Source organism: Pyrgilauda ruficollis, unplaced genomic scaffold (genome assembly GCF_017590135.1).
Source record: "Pyrgilauda ruficollis isolate IOZ18807 unplaced genomic scaffold, ASM1759013v1 scaffold41, whole genome shotgun sequence".
Taxonomy (NCBI): Eukaryota; Metazoa; Chordata; class Aves; order Passeriformes; family Passeridae; genus Pyrgilauda; species Pyrgilauda ruficollis.
Window position 1 is genome coordinate 8,299,341 of NW_024525601.1, and position 16,641 is coordinate 8,315,981.

Sequence of the window (16,641 nt, forward strand, 5' to 3'; positions counted from 1 at the left end):
CTGCAGATCTCAGACCCACACCAGGAACCTGCACAGCAGTCCAGACAGATTTCAAGAAGCTCTGGCCAGAGTAGAAGCTTCCTGCAGATAGAACAGGTACTAAAATCCTGCATGTACAGGTCACTGTGAGAGCTGGCCCCTCACAGGAAAGGCTGCCAAGGAAAAAGCTTTCCCTTATCTATGCAAACATGTCTCAGCATCAGGACCTGGGTAATGCGAGAAGCGCCTAGAATAAAAATAGAAAGCATCTCATTGCCTTATTAACAGTTTCAGTAGTCCACTTAAAGCTCAAGCTGCAAGAAGCTCTCAGTTCCCCAGCCCTCCCCAGAAAGAGACTTTTCCTTGCTTATGGAGAAGAGAGGTCCCTGGAGCACAGAGACACATACTACCTGTCCTCACTGCAGCAGGTTTCAGATGAGAGTTGCTCAGAAGGGATCAGCACTGTTGAACACCACTCACTTTAGACTAGATGCAAGAAGTTTTGAAGCCTTTATTTAGTAGCAATTAAATTATTCAATTAACACTAACCTCCAGACAGCAGTTAAAATACTGTACAAAGAGCTGCTTGCCCTCTAGAAGCTCTGTACACAGTTCAGTATAAACAGACTAAGATTGAATGCACCCCACTGAAAAGGGGTAAAGCAGCTGTGCACAGGAGGCCTCACTGAGGTGCTGTACTACCTTTGAAATGCACAAGACTTCCTTGCAGGGAGTTTGCACAGTACAGACACAGTCCTGTCCCCCTGCCATGTTCCACCAGGTCATTCCTGGACTGATTAGGTTCTTGCAGTGGTGCTGGGCACCGGAACTTCTAGTGCATGAAACAGATTATTTTAAAACCTGTTACTAGTGTGCAGTTCAAATCAAATCTGTAGATATTTAAATGGCTCTTAATTCCTTAAATCATAAGTTTGGTAGCAAAACAGGAGAGCAAAATTCAAAACACACTGCACAAAACATTGAATAAATAACCTCTGAGTAATGTTACCAGCTTAAACAACTGCATTACTGCTCCAGAGATGGGAACACTTCTGGAATCTCCTGAGCAGAGCTCAGGCTTCAAGGGAATTACTTTGTAAAAGAAAAGTCACTTTATGAAAAATTACATCTTTACAGAAGTGACACCCTTTTCTTCATTTAAGATTCGAATATTGCAATTACTTTGTGTGCTTTTTAAACATTCCCATGTCACAATAAATAAAACCAGTTTTACTTGTGCCAATGTTATCTACAAAATAAAGTATTCACAGAACAGCTGAAGGTGTTCTATTCCTCATACACCACAACCTAATATAGGTGTACTCAGGCAGCTTGAAACCACAGCAACTTTGTCCATGCAGGACCCACCATCATCCAGAAAAGTTATTCCTCTACCTTTAGGACTGCAGATCATGTACCACCAGATTTATTGCAGAGATGCTTATTATTCTGTTTGATAACATGTCAGTATTTTCAGGAGATAAGTAGAACAAGGGAAAACATTAAAACAGATTAAGACTTATTTGTATCAGTCAGAGGCTCCTTACTGCATTTTAATAAATATCAGGCAAATTAAAGTAGTTTCTGTCCCAGTAGTTGCCAGAGTAAAGCCAGTCCTGTGTACCAGTGTGGGGATTGGGGCCTTGGTGGAACCATCTGCAAGGAAACACACAGCATGTTAGTGAAGTTATTAAGACTCACTTGGCAAGTTTAGAACAACTTTGCTGCATCTTCAGCAGATGGTATAAAATACACAGCATAAAATAATTGTTGCAGGAGTCCTCCTAGTTTTAAATTTGTAAGTGAGTGAGTTTAAAGTCATCTTCAGTTACTACCTTTCCCCATTTGCAACACTGCTTAAACATCTCTGAGATGGAATTGCTGACACCAGTGTTTTGCCATTTGAAGCTGCCAAGATTGCTGCATAAAAAAGGACAGATACAGCTTTGTTTCAAAGCAGTTTTGAAAAACCATTCTGGCATGCACAAGCAGTAACAGTTTTTGCAAGACATGTAAACACCACAAGCACTGCAGTCCTGAAAACAAATATTACATCCCTCGATCTAGAGTACCCCTTGCTTTGTTAAAGCCTTTTTTTGTAATGCACTTTATCATAGAATTGTAGAGTGACTTGGATTGGAAAGCGCCTTAAAAACCATCACCTTCTTTGACCTTTTCTGGTTAACAAACGTGTAGAAGCCCTTTGCATGCTTTGCCAAGTTCCAGCTTTGCCTTGGCCTTCCTTACCCCATCCCTATATAACTCATATCTCTGTTCTTCACAGATGACTCTTCCTTGTTTCCACTGCCTGAGCATTAGCTTCCTTCTCTTTGGTTTGACCAGCAGGTAACTGGGAACAAGCATGCCAGCTACCCTCAGTGAGGATGAAACATCACCCCCAGGCTGCAGGAAGAGTTCTGGATTATTACAAGTTAACTCTATTGTGTTACACTGTTGGCAGCAGGAGACTCAATCTGAATGCCCAGAAAGCTGATTCCATCTGCACGGAGCTACTTGCAAGCATTTACTAAGCTTGTTATTAACAGAAACACTGATGCTGAGCAGCAGCTTTCTTTCCTTTCTTCTCTCCTCCTGCTTAATCTGGAGGCACCATATAGCACACAGTGAATGCCACTTTATGTTTGACCCAGTCACTCCATCTTGTGCCTCAACAATGTACAGTACCAAACCTCAAGCATTTCAGCTTCCTTTTGTATTTTGCCAAGCCACATTTATGGCATGAGCCAGCTTGGTAGAAGCTGTTTCCGTGGTAATGTTCTCCACAGCTTCCTTTCACCTCCTCACTGACCGCAGAAGCCAGTTGTTCCTTTCTTTTACTTACTTCAGTAAATGATCTGTGTGCAAGGCAGCCTGTTTAACTCTGCTCATCCCTTCTCCAGCACCATAATGTTTCAGAAGAGAAAAAGCACATTTGAACCAAATCTGACTTGATCTCTTTAAAAGGCAAAAGCCTAAAAGCCACCAGTACTGCAGGGTTATGTTGCAAAGCAGGGCAGCTAACAGGCAAGTCTTGCTTGGCTCAAAGGACTTGAGAGAGCTGTGCTGGAAGAAACGCCTTGTGCTGCCTTCCCAGGAACAGGTGAACACTCCAGTGGTTTTCCTGCTGCTCTGGTTAGCTTAACTGAAGTCAACAGAAGTCATTCACCCCTAGTACTGTTCACAGCTCACTCCTGCTTCTCCTCCCACAGGAGGAGTCAGCTATCCCTAAATAAGAGGTGTCTTGATCAGCTTAGGTGTCCAGTTCACTGGTGACAGCAGCTCATTCCAGAGCTAAAGCCAAACATTTGCCGTGAGACAGGGCTATAAGCACAGTGACCTCACCTCTCAGATTAAGAAATTCTACCACCCCACAGCTCATTAGTGTGTCCTCAACACTTGTACAGGTCAGGACAGAGTGTCCCTCCTCCAGTGTCCACCTACTTCAATAGGAAGGGGAAAGGCAGTGGGAAGAACTAAGTCTGAGAGACATGTAAGACCTAAACCAGTCAGTGATGTGGGGAAGATGGGACAGACTTCATCAGAAGTATTCAGAACTGAATTAAATATTTTTACTCAAGACTAAAGATTACTGGTCAGCATTTAAAGTATTAAGTGTTCGACATTAATCACCTCTTGAGAAACACCAAGACCTCACTTGTAAAGTGGATTCAGAATAATAAAATCACATATTAAAAAAAAAATCACTGGGCACTTTGGAGAACTGTATTAGGAAGGAGGAATTCTACTAGACAAAGCAGGAAACCTGTTTTTCTGTGGCAAAGAAATGGCAGCAGTTTAGATCTGAGCTCATAATGCACTGCAGAGTAAGACCTACAGATGACCTGGGAACAGGTAGGAGAGTTCTTTTTCACAGCATGCACTTTTCACCCCATAGCATAACACTCCCTAAAGTTAGGGAGCCACACGTGGCATTCCTAGTAAAGAGGTCAGACACCAGGAATTTTCTGGAAAAACATCCTGGAAAACAAAGAGTTTTAAAGGATATCCCAGATTCGTGCTGAACAGGTTTACACAATCTGCACAACAGCAGTTGCAGAACCTCATGAATGGCATCTGTGCTAATTATATAACCCAAAAACCACAGCTCCATGGGAATTCCCCAATTTCCAGCCTCAGGTGCTTTGAGCTATATTTAAGCTACTTCAGGCACCCGGAAGAATACTATGTAACTATCCCAGGTTTGAAAACACCTGGTGAGAGCTAGAAACACTCTGAATTCAGGAACGTAAGTGAAAGGTGCAAGGCTGTCCAGCACTTAGAAGCTTTACAAAGGTGTTATTCTCCATCAGTCTCTATGCAAACAAACCCAAACACTTCAGGAGAGCAGGCATAGGAAAAATACAAAGGCAGACATGTCCAAACCTGGGATTTTGGGATGATGGGTGACTTCATTTAAAAAAAAAAAAAAAAAAAAATTAATTTTTGTTACAAACACTTTAAAGATATTTAATCCAGAGTGTCTGACTGTATCAATAATAGAGAAGAGAGGAACTTTGCTTACTTCAAGTTTAGCACTACTGTTGTTTTTTCTGAGAAGATAATGCCAACTCACTACTATGCTTTCATAAGTCTATTAGACTTTGTCTGGTCAAACTTGATTCATCTGGTCAGGTGTTCACAGTTTCTTCTTAGCTTGCATGTAAGAGCTCCCAGCTGACTCCTCGTAGTTTAAAGAAAACCCTAAAAAAATCCCCAAAACATACTGGCAGGTCCCATGTATGCTAACTTCTCCCTTAGCTCCTCTTTTGTAGTTAAGGGTGCCCTCCCTAAGAAGGCAGGGTCTTGGATAACTGGGTGATAAACTTTGAGAACACAGCATTGTCAGCACAGAGCCACAGGGCTGGCTGAGAACTCACGGGCAAGCTCACACGTTGGGAGCATTTCCTCTTCTCTTTGGCCAGGCACGCAAATTTGAGGTAATTCTAAACAAACCAAACAGTCCTTACCAGGAGCCGTCAGAGGCAACATCTTTGTCATGTCAGAACGAAGCAGTGCTCAGAGAAGACAACAGTTTGTGTTTGCACATGGGTGTGCACACAGTGAGAAAAGGAACCAGAGCAAGCCTGGCGCTTCCCTCTGGAAGCGCTACATCCCGCTGGGACAGAGTCTGCAAACACAACAGCAGCACTGCAGAGCTGATGCTGTCTGTCTGCTCTTCACGCTGACACAACACTCAGTGCATGCCACCAGTGGAGACTGTCACCTAACTTGAGCGTTCAAAGCCTTTATGTAACTACACACACAGAGAGGCAAGGGCACCAACCTCGTCTTCCAGTCTTCCTCTGACTTTGAACGATTTTTGCGGGCAGTCCTCTGTTTTTCTTCTAGCCTCTTCTTTTCTTCACTAGCCAGATCTTGAAGGAATAAAAATACAAAAAAATACAGAAGATGTTAAAGTATAATATATAAGACAAGGACATTGACCTTAATCTCACCCAGAAAATTAAGGGTAGTAGTAGAAAATGTCCATTTTAAAAGCCTTGTATGGAACACTGAAGGTTACTGGTTTAGTCTAAGAGCAAAGCCAGGCCAGCTGTGGCACAGGATCAGCCAGTGGCATCCTAGTATTTAAGACTGCTAAATATATATTTATCCATGGCCTGAGGACTTTGGAAATGTGTTTGCATGACAGCAGATGTGAGCTAAGGGAGGTGGCATATGTAGAATTTATTCTAGTAGGGAAACAGAAGATACAATCAATTTATTTCAGAAATCTGGCCACTTGCTTTTTGTTAGTTTTTGGTTAAGTTGCTACTAGTGTCTAGTTCCTCATCACTAGATGTTTGGAATGCTTATTTCCAGATCACAAAGAATTGTCTCTCTGCAGCATCCCAAACAAGCAGAACAATTGCTTCTCTTTGCCAGAAAGGATGATCAGAAGGTCTGAGGAGTAAGTCAGACTCAGAAGCAGATTAGATAAAAGTCAATCTCACTTTCCTGAATCCTCTAAAAACATTTCATACATAAGTCTTCCAAGAATGATTTTCTTAACTATTTCTATCAGCCATTCCCTGTCAGCTGCTAACCCACTGTGTATTACTAACTGCAATACAAACTTCATGCTGCTAGTGTATCATGAAGAAATATGGTCTGTTGCTAACAGCATAGTTATTTGCTCTTTAAATTTACACAGACAAATTACTGGGGATGCTCTGAACCAAATATATCCATCTTCCTGGCCACAAAACAGTTGTACAGGCAGGAGAGAGTGGTTGTGGGAATTCACTGATCTGTTTTAAAAGCCTCAAAGAAATGGTTATCAGCTCCTGAGTAAAAAGAAATAAAACTGCACAACTGCACTGTGTTACACCATGACACTGTTTTTTTATTGCTAGATCTCAGACTGCTTACCAGAAGTCTCACAGTTTTTGCCCTGTTATACAGCTGAAACCAAATCAGGTTTTCATGACTTACCCCAGTCAGTTAGCAAGCCAGAGAAAACAAGAGCCCCCATACTGTTAGTCCACGAAGCTCACCATCCTGCTTTAATATTAATCTAAAGCACACTACTGCTATTCACTGGAAGTCTCATCATGTATTTCTAATTCACTATTCTAGGACAGCAGAAGTGTTCAACTCCTAGTGAAGCATAATTTTGCATCAAGTGTATTTTTTGGCATTGCAGTTTCACTTTAATAGTTTTGACTGCATTTCTCAGAACTGGCACAACAAAACACTTCCTCTGCATCAGGCTGATGGAAACAGACAAACTGAAAAGTTCACGAGTATTTCCTTAAGACTGTGCAGATATTGTTTATCAACACTGCTTTGGTCACCAGTCTAAACCACAGCAGCAGATATGGGTGACTATGAAGAAGATTTCCTCCATCCCAACCATCCCCTGTACAGGTGGGTGACACCAGCAGCTCAACACAGCCTGCAGAAGGTTGTGTAGAGTTACTGCCTGGCATAATGGAGGAATGCATGGGGAGCTACTTCCTCTAGCTGTTCACCTAACAACTTTTTTTCCAGTCCCTCAGTTTTAAGAAAAAAATAAAACCACCTTTGCCCATAACTGAAGTTACCTATTTCTCCATTTTCCATAGCTCTGATATCTGGTCGTAGCCGGCAGTCAGTTTTGGGAATGACACTCTCCATTTCTTTGTCCAACTCATTCAAAGCCATAGCAAAGCTTGTAAAATTATACATCTGAAATTCAGAGACAAAGACTAAAGGTGACTTCATGACACCTCTAGCTACGGTGTTAATACAAAAGAAAACTGCTGTCTAAAAACAAACATCCAAGTGCGTTTGTATTACTTAATCAGTCAACATAGGATTGCTCAAGGTACCAGCAAAACAGCACTATCAGGCAGTGTAGGTGATCCTTGCTGTTTCTGTTTAAGGAGGCCAGCATCCAATTACTCAGTGCACTATTTCTCTCTTATCTTCTTTTTCCAGTCCTTCTGGTATTTTCTCTATCTCTGTAGAGAGATTTCCCCCTTGATTAATGCAGTGAGGGCATCCTTTCTGTACCAATTCTTTGCCTTCTCAGTTGCACATAATACCCTTGTATTCTGCCTAGTGGTTACCCAGCTTCACAGCCCTTCCCACACGAACTTGTGCCATGCAGGTCTGTCCTTGGAAATGTCTGGCCTCTAAAAAGGCCCTTCAGTGAGATTTCTTACAAGGCTGGTGCCTCAGTGGGGGAAGCAGGGTAGAGAGAAGAGGTGGGGAAAGGCCCCATGCCACTATCTACATGAAGCATCCAATTTTCCAGAGAAATTCCATGAATCCTAGATTGATCCCTGTGGCAGTTATCCTTCCAACCCCACATTAGGAAGTCACAGTTGTGGTGGGGAGCCTTGTTGCAATAAACAGGCAAATCCAGACTGGCTAATGACAAAGACAACAAATGGATGTGCTTTGTGTAAACCATACAGAGTAACAGCATAGCACACACTTTCAATAAGGAGAAGCATAGCTGACCTGTGCTGAATTTGGAGGTCTTGGAGTTATCTTCCATAGCAAAACACTTCCAGGAATAACATACACACTCTCAGAGTCAGGCAACGGCATCTCATCCGATTCCTCAGTATTGCTCACCTAAAGGCAGCACACAAAGAAAAGAGTGGTTCTTTGAAGTCGTGAGCCATTTACACCCAATCATTCCAATACTGGCACTTACAGAAAATTATTTCCTTGACTAAAGGTGAGTCATTTCAGCAAAGCAACTTTTATTGTCAAGGATTGAGGCATTAGCATAGCACACATACTCCCAATTCCCTCCCAGTGGAACACTACCAACAGTTTCTTGCATCAACAACTTTGTAGATGTAAGCTGGATGTTCAGGCGCTAAGAAATGTCAATTTTTCCACCTCAGAGATGTCCAGTTTCCTTCAATACAAGCATTTTCATGCTTGATACTTAACTTCACTACTGCTTCATTAAAGGTGAAGAATAGAAGCCACATTCCTCATCCTTCCACAAAGGAGAAATGCCAGCACATCATGCAGATGGTGCCCAGTTTGTGCACAACAAAAAGCCCTTCCTACTGCTCTGCCCAGAGGAACCTTCCTTTGCATTAACCACTGCACCACTGAAATGGCAAACTGCAACCGTGAAATTAATATCCTAAATTAGATACAGCTTCTGGAAAGGGTATGAAGGGTGACACATACAACCTTGAGGCAGCTGTAGCCACAGGACTTTTCCGAGAAAGTAGAATACTCCACAGAGGGTTACTGGGGCAGGAGAGTAACTGGTGATCACAGTGTAGGTATGGCCTGAACTAGATCTAAACCATTTCCCATTTTACACACAGCTTTAAAGCAGCTGGGCTCTGATGCTGCTGACATTAATTCCACCACAGAAGAGGATGCTGGAAGATCAAACTAAAGCCATGTTGGACAATGAGTAAGGCTCTCCCAAGAAAACCTGGTGTCACAATCACAGCTAAAAACAGCAGCATGTTTCAGAGATCACCAGAGATTAACGCCAAACTTAAAGGCAACTAATGCCTTAAATATTTTGGCTACAGGCCAGCAGCTTTAATCCTGCTGCTAATGAGCTTTGCTCTCCCATGGTTGCATCAGATAATACTGAAAACATCCAGTACCTAACATGCACTCAGTTGTCCTCTGAGATGATTCACGTGTTGCACTTCCAAGAAAATCAAAAGTAGTAGTAAGGATTCTGCTCCACTGAGAAGCCCGTCACCGTGCTTTTAATAATGAACAGTCAGCAGAACAATGTGCAGACCAGGTTCAGCCCCCCAGCTCTTAGGAAGACAAACAGGGCTTTTAGCTGACTGTATCTGAACTGTGCTAGCAACTTGTCATTCTGTTCTTTAAATGATCCTGATCAATCCTTCAGAAATTGAGAATTTGAAGCAGAACCCATCAGACAATTATCCTTATATCAAAACAAAGACAATTCAATATCAGACTGCCAAACTCCCAGCCTTTTATAGAAAGGCTACAAATACACAATGCAATTTCTGCTTTGTTGGATACAAGACTTTAAAATAGCATAAGAATTACAGAGAAATAATTAAAATGTGGATTTTCATGTGCTCTTGCCACAACAATCCATATTTTATGCTCAATGCTACTCAAGTATTCAGTATATTGCTGTGAGGATAGTGAACAGACCTGCCAAAGCAAGACCTCTAGAAATGAGGTGTCTGTAAATGAGGCACGTGTGAGGGCAGTTGCTGTTGCCTACATTATCCTCTTCCATGTATTTGCATTGAAAATTCTACACAAAATGCTTCATCTTGATTAAAAAAAGACTCCAGTTCATTCAGTGCAGAACCATCCTGGGTTGGATGTGGGTCTGCTGTAATTCTTCTGATGTTAGTAAAATACCACCTTTGCACACATGAAGGCTTGTTAGTTCCCTTAAAAATTATTTTCCCCTAGGTTTTATTCCTACGAAAATTAAAGGGATTCAGGGGAAAATCTGGGGTAAGTTCCAAAAGGATCCGAGCAGGTTCCCTCAAGGAAGGCAGAAGCATTTCTTGATTGGCAGCAATATAGCACTAAGTAGTAGAAGTAATATCTGGAAAACAACTACGTAAGTCTGAAAATTCTAATGAGAAGTTCAAAAAGCCATGTACTTGCATGCCTGAATGAATCCTTCCCTACCATGAAGGGACAAACCACATCCAGACATTACAGGTGAGACTTGGCTCACCTAAGTGCCCCAAAACTATAGAATATACCAGCTCCTCAGACACGAGGGGCAGTGGGAGTACATATTCAGCACACACTACCTGCTTCATACCTAGCCTAGTTCATACAAAGCCTTCAGTTTTCTACACAGAAAGAGTTCTGATTATTAAGTAGGGAAAGAGTTTTCCTAGAGTCAGAGCAACACTGCAGCTTCAGCTTTATGCAACAAGATGCTGCAAAGTGAGAAGCAATGATCATCTTGGCATTGTTGGAAAATGCAAACAGGCAGCTGAACAGAGACACAGGGTGTGTTTTTCTTTATTCCTTTTCCCTAGAGTTCTCTAGCTCAGACTCCCAGAGAAGCAGCAATCCCCAGTGCTTTACCACTCTCCTGATGACAAGCACTGGGGCAAGCTCAGATACAGCAACAATCTGAGCCTGCACACGTGCAAGCGCTGTCAGAGTTCACCACCTCTTTTCTTCATAAGTTTCTTCAAAAACTATCGACACCCAAACAAAAAAAGTCACCAAAGGGGAACAATCCCTGTTTAAACTACTATCCAAGTGACTGCTCTTCGCCAAGCTGTATGTTGTCACCATCACCATTCATCCTAAACAAAAAGCTGCTAACCAGAAGTTTGGAAGAATTATGAGTGAGGTTTTTCCACAAGAGAAAAAAAAAAAATTAATTGTGAAGAAAAATAAAAAATTGCCAGCACTTCTACAGTTGTGAAAATTTAATAGAAAGCAATAAAAAATTCCTTGTAAAAGCTGGAAAATATGATTTTCTATCAAGTTAAGAAACAAATCTGTCCTGCTTCTGAGACTCAAAATCCTCCCACTAGAATGTTATCATACATGATCAGAAATGGCCCAACTAATGCATGTATTATTTCCTCCACGTAACTCTGGAGGAAGAGGCAGATAATGAACTAGACAGTATTTAGATCACATTAAGTTTTGGGAGGTTTGAATACAAATTCAAGAGGAAAAAAGAGCATTTTATCCCTTAATATTGGTATTCATCCAATCTGTTTTGTATCCTACCAGGAAAGAGAAGATAAGTGAAGGAAATCATAATGCTCTTAAATGCTACTAAAATATTTAGCTAGCTTATTATGCTTTTGAGATCCCAACTCTTTACATGATTAATACCTGTTTACTGCTTTTCTTCTCTTCTGTATTTTTCTTGTCATTTTTCTTGTAAGCTTCGAATGTAGCTGGGTCAACACTGTACAAACACTCAGTCCACTTCCCATACAATGCACAGAGTTTCTTTTTGCTGTCAAAAAAAGCAGACTTAGTTTACAAAGGAGCTTAAAGAGACTTATTTCCCCATTTCAGAGAAAAATATGTGAAAGAAGAACTTTTGAGGGCAACTTTAAAACTCCATTACTGGTACTGCAGAATTCATAACCCTGCTGTTGCAGGTCTGTGCCCTTGACAGACTCTGTCAAAGGCATTCAGTTCTACAGCTCCCCTCAGAACCAAGGGCAGTCATTTGTTTCCCATTTAGAACTAAGCTGTTACCTTTTGTCCTGAATGTAGCCTTCGACTTTGTGCAGCTCCTTCCCAAAGAGGCCACAGGGCTTGAAGCTTAGTACACATTTCTCCCCAGTTCTAAAGGCAGAACAAGAGAACACTAATTATTTCCAAATGCTTTTCCTTTCCAAACTTGCAGGAGGTGAAAGTACTCACGCTCTTAACTTACTTATGGTTAGTTATTTCCACATTTCCATACTGCTCAATCCAAAGTTTGCCCACAATAATGTTATGCACACAGCATGTAGGGTTTGTCCATGTGTAGGCTTCATTGTGCCTAAGGGAAGGGAATAAAAATTAAAATAGTCTACCTGTGTACAGGATGTCTGTCCTTCAATAAGCCATCATCATTCCAAGTCTTGAAATGGGCATGGCAATGAACTTTAAGAACTTATTAACCAAGAATTTTATTAACCTACTGCTACTGATTTTACCAGTTCCTTAAAACAGTCACTTCGGTGCAGTCACTGTTAGCATGGAAAGATATGAGGAAAACCAACAGGACTCAGGCATGCTGGCTTCAGCAGAACTGATGTCCAGGCACTTGGAAAACATCCAGGCCCAGGTCCCCACTGGGGCTATTAGCAGCATGCATGGGGAAACGATGGTAGTTCTTTTCATCTTCCCATCCCCTCCTCCCCACAAAGTGATCTGTCCTCAGGCTTTGGGCTGTGGGTATTGGACACCTCCGTTCCTAAGCCTGAGACTCTAATGCACTCTAACCCTCAAGCATGAGGCACTGTACCCCTTCAATTATTACTGATCCACTTACTCAAGAAGCTCCAAAGTCATCGTGCCTTTTGGTTCTGCTTCCACACTCTTGCCCCAGAATTTGAGTTTTGGATAAATTGATCCATGAAACACAAAATCATTATTTAAGCCTTCAGCATAGAAAGCACTGATTGGTGGATGATGGCTGACTTGCTCTGAGAGAAGTCTAAATCCAAGATCATCTCTGCAAAATAAAGATAACCAAACCATGTACCTACATATCAAGTGTGGTGAAGTTGCAGTTGTTTTTCCTGAGGTGAAATGGATACTTGGACCCATGCACAGTTGCTGTACTCAGTGCAAGACATAATTAAAATCCTAGGCTAAACTGAAAAGATCAACTAAAACATAGAATACCCTCATTCTAAATAACTAAGGACTTAATATAAAGAAGAAACAAGAACTACCAAATCTGATGAGTCAATATAGTTACTTTTGATACTGAACTCTTTCTTAAATCTTCACCTAAACACAGGCCAAAATATTAACTGAAAGAAAAATCTGCCTTAAGTACAGCTACACATTAATACACTCATCTTGCATATTAGGTACTCTGAACACTCCTGTACCCTCTCCTTATGCACATTTTTCATTCATAAAGTTTCAGGGAAAAAATAATTTTTGTAGATAAAACTTGCTTTTAAACATAGAAAATTTCATTTTCCTGCTCTGAATTGAAAAGTCAAGTAGTTTCTCTTCACTGAAAGGTGAATTGGTGAACATCAACACGCATTGTGTGCACCTGCAGCAGCTGCTAGGAGAATGGCTGGAAGCTTATGAGCTAAAGTGCAGTCTGCAAGCCAGCTAACAAAGCTAATGAAACATCTGTGCCACGGAATACCATCCTCCAGTGCAGCTCTGTTCATTACCTGATCAGTTCATAGGTCTCTCCAAGCAATGGGTTGAATGGCTTCCCAGTACGTTCCCACTGCGAGGCTACAGCAGACACAGCAAATGCAGCAACACACTGCTCAGAAGAGTAAGACCACACAGTTAATCAACAGTAGCCATGGTGTTACAGAACATCAAAATATTTTCCTAGACAGGTGTCCTGGTTTCTGCTGGGATAGAGGTGATTTTCTCCCTAGTAGCTGGTATGGTGGTGTTTTGGATTTAGAATGAGAATAATGCTGATAACTCACTGATGTTTTAGTTGTTGCTAAGCAATGTCTAGCAACAAAGTCAAGGACTTCTCGCCCCACCAGGCTGAGGGGAACAAGAAATTGTGAGGGGAGACAGCTTGGAGAGCTGACACATTGACCAAGGGGATATTCCATGCCATATGACATCATGCTCAGTACATTAATAACCTAGAGGGAAAAGAAACCTGGCTGAGGGCTGCTGCTGCGGCTTGGAAACTGCCTGGGCATTGGTCAGTGGGCAGTTAATGACTGCACTGTGCATCACTTGTTTTGTATATTGAAATTATTATTTCTTCTCCTCTGCCCCCTCCCCAGTTCTATCCCCCATCCCATGGAGGAGGTGGGGGGAATTAGGGTGAGCAAGTGGCTGCCTGGTATTGAAGCTGCCTGCTGGCTTAAACCATGACAGTTCTGGCTCTGTACAAACTTCCACCACATGGGTCACATGGACCTGACTTACTGTGCATCTCTGGATAGCTGCTTGTCATCCAGGGCATCATAAATCACCTCCAGCAGGGCTACTTCCTTCAGGCACTGATACCTTTCTCCAAGGTGCTCCACTTGTCTGGGTGACGTATAACATCGCCCTCAAAGGAATATCTTTCCTTCACACCTGACATGAGTCACTTCCACAGTGACTTGTGTCACTTTTCCAATCCCTCTGTCACTGCCTCAGTTCCTAAAAAGAGATCCTACCTGTTTGGCTTCCTTATCCTCCAGTTCCAGACTACTGACTCTGTTATTACCCCAACATTGGAGCGGGCTGGTTTCAATGTGTTCACGTGGCCGACAGCCGAAATCTTTTTGTGTATCTCACAGCTCACTCAGTGACAGTGATTGGGTGGGTACTGCCTCATGTATAAACTCTTCATCTTCCTCCTTCCCTATCAGCAGCTACCTCTCCCCTTTCTCCTGTTCTCTCATGACAGCCCTGCTTCAGAGTAGCCTGTCTTGTTTTCATCTTTCTCCTGCTCCCTCTTGGAACAAACTCCTCCATCCCTTACTAAATGAGCTGACTTTTGCTTCCAACACTTCCTCTTGTGTATAGGGGTGACTGACACCAGCACAGGCTGGTTCTTAGGTTCAGCAGCGGTGCCAGACACTGCAGTTGGAGTAGCTCCAGAGCCTCTCACTTTATTGCCAGATCTGGAGGCCTTCTCTTCCCCTTGAGGGTACTGAACAGTGCTGAACAAGGCTCATTAGGCCTGGGCCAGGCCCCAGCACCTTGCAATGATTTCTGTCACTCTAGAATTGCCAGGGTGACAGTATACTTTTTCCAAACATTTTATTAATTTCTCATGATTCTGCACTTGCGTAGGAGTGAAATTTCAAAGCACTGGAGATGCCCACTATCCTAGTGCTTACCCAGACTATCCCACACACCCTGCCACTCATAGCTTTCCAGCCCTGGGTGGCAGATCTCTGGGTGGTATCCACAAATAGTTGTTTTACTGTAAACAAGACCAGAAACACATTCATGAGATCCAACAAAGGAACAAGTAGATTTGATATCCTGATGATATTCGAAATTCTAAAGAGCTAATTAGCCTGGAAGAGAAGGAGATGATGGAAGAAGGTATCTCCTACATGGATTGGCTCTCTGATGAGAAAAGACAAAAGGTGTAACTATGAATGGTTTCCTATAGATGGCTCCCAAGGTGTGGAAATGCTGGCAATGCTGAGTACAAGTACCAGCTCAGATGCACCACCAGGAATTCTATTCTATCATGAGACAGTGTTACAAAGTACAACAAAATGTTAACCTTAACCCAGCCCCCAGAGGTGATAAACAGCACAGCAGGGAACATATACAGCAAGTTAGATGTTGCATAACCCAGCTCTGAGAACATTCACAGCAGCAAATAAATCAACATCGCAACTAGAGACTATCAAACTAATATCATAAATGCTCATAATTAATTTTCTTTATTATGCTCTGGTCAGATCCATTGTTATCTCAACCCTTCAAGCTCTGATTCTTGTGGGGTGCCATGAAGGACTGTTGTGGTTTAACACAGCAGGATAAGCACCACACATTTGCTCACTCACCCCCCACCCCAACGGGATGGGGGATAGACTGGGGGGATAAAAAGGTGAAATCAGTGGGTTGAGATAAAAGTAGCTTAATAGGGCAGAAAAGCAAAGGAAAATAATAATGATTAAAGAATCACAATAATCAAAAAAAGTAATGCACAATGGCTCACGACCCATGGATATATGCCCCACCAGACCCTGAGCAGCAGCCCCCAGACAGCTTTCCCTTAGCTTATGTACTGAGCTTGACACCATATGGTATGGAATATCCCTCTGGACAGTTGGGGCCAGCTGTCCCAGCTCTGCCCCCATCCCAGCTTCTTGTGTCCTTACTGGTGGGGTGGCACATAAGGAGCAGAAAGTCTTTAAATTACTGTAAACTCAGCTTAGCACAACTAAAACATCAGTGTGTTACCAGCACTATTCTCATTCTAAATCCAAAATACAGCACCATACCAGCTTCTAAGAAGAAACTGAACTCTATCCCTGTGAAAACCAGGACAATAGACAAAACTAGTAAATGAATAAGAGAACTGAACATGCAGCAAGTTACAGGAGTTCCTCCTACAGTGAGACCATGTAGAAGGAAGAGAGATCCCACAACATTCAGCAAGAGCTGACGTGAACTAGCAAGGCAACGCACCTGCATTCGCTCGGTCGTGCTGGAAAGTGAGCTGGCTTTGTGGATGAGGTACGTGTGCTCCATGTACTCCGTGAGTCGCTGCAGGAAGCTCAGGGGCTCGTTGAATATAACCGGCATTGTGATCTTCGACAGCTCCTGATGCACAAATGAAATTCGTGTTACAAGCTGAATGATTAGATACCCTGGCCCGCAGTAACCCAAGTGTAATTGGCTTATTACAAAAATAAATGATGCTCTTAGTGCTAATGCAATGTGCTTGACCTGGCTCTGCTAATACTGAAAGGACAAACCATTATGAGCTCCATAAGCAGAGCTGTGCTGACATTAAGGCTACTTTTAAAGCAAAAAGAAAACCAAACAGCAAACTTCCTGTCAATGAAAGTGTTAAGAAAG

The 16,641-nt window shown here is 42.3% G+C and overlaps 1 protein-coding gene across 5 annotated transcripts in view; it reads right to left on the reverse strand.

The window, feature by feature from the left end:
• Window positions 1-476: 476 nt before the first annotated feature.
• The window catches only part of OSBPL1A (oxysterol binding protein like 1A), a 78,048-nt gene continuing 61,883 nt past the window's right edge, over window positions 477-16,641 (reverse strand). For 4 of the 5 annotated variants that reach the window (XM_041477590.1, XM_041477588.1, XM_041477587.1 and 1 more), the window contains 11 exons: window positions 16,249-16,383; window positions 13,299-13,396; window positions 12,431-12,613; window positions 11,828-11,935; window positions 11,647-11,736; window positions 11,272-11,398; window positions 7,930-8,046; window positions 7,026-7,149; window positions 5,264-5,354; window positions 4,363-4,386; window positions 477-1,635 (listed from right to left, as the gene is read on the reverse strand). In XM_041477590.1, the coding sequence (XP_041333524.1) occupies window positions 1,533-1,635; window positions 4,363-4,386; window positions 5,264-5,354; window positions 7,026-7,149; window positions 7,930-8,046; window positions 11,272-11,398; window positions 11,647-11,736; window positions 11,828-11,935; window positions 12,431-12,613; window positions 13,299-13,396; window positions 16,249-16,383 (1,200 nt within the window). In that variant the 3' untranslated portion in view covers window positions 477-1,532. The remainder of the gene's footprint in view (window positions 1,636-4,362; window positions 4,387-5,263; window positions 5,355-7,025; window positions 7,150-7,929; window positions 8,047-11,271; window positions 11,399-11,646; window positions 11,737-11,827; window positions 11,936-12,430; window positions 12,614-13,298; window positions 13,397-16,248; window positions 16,384-16,641) is intronic. The other variant, XM_041477591.1, reaches the window with a different exon arrangement.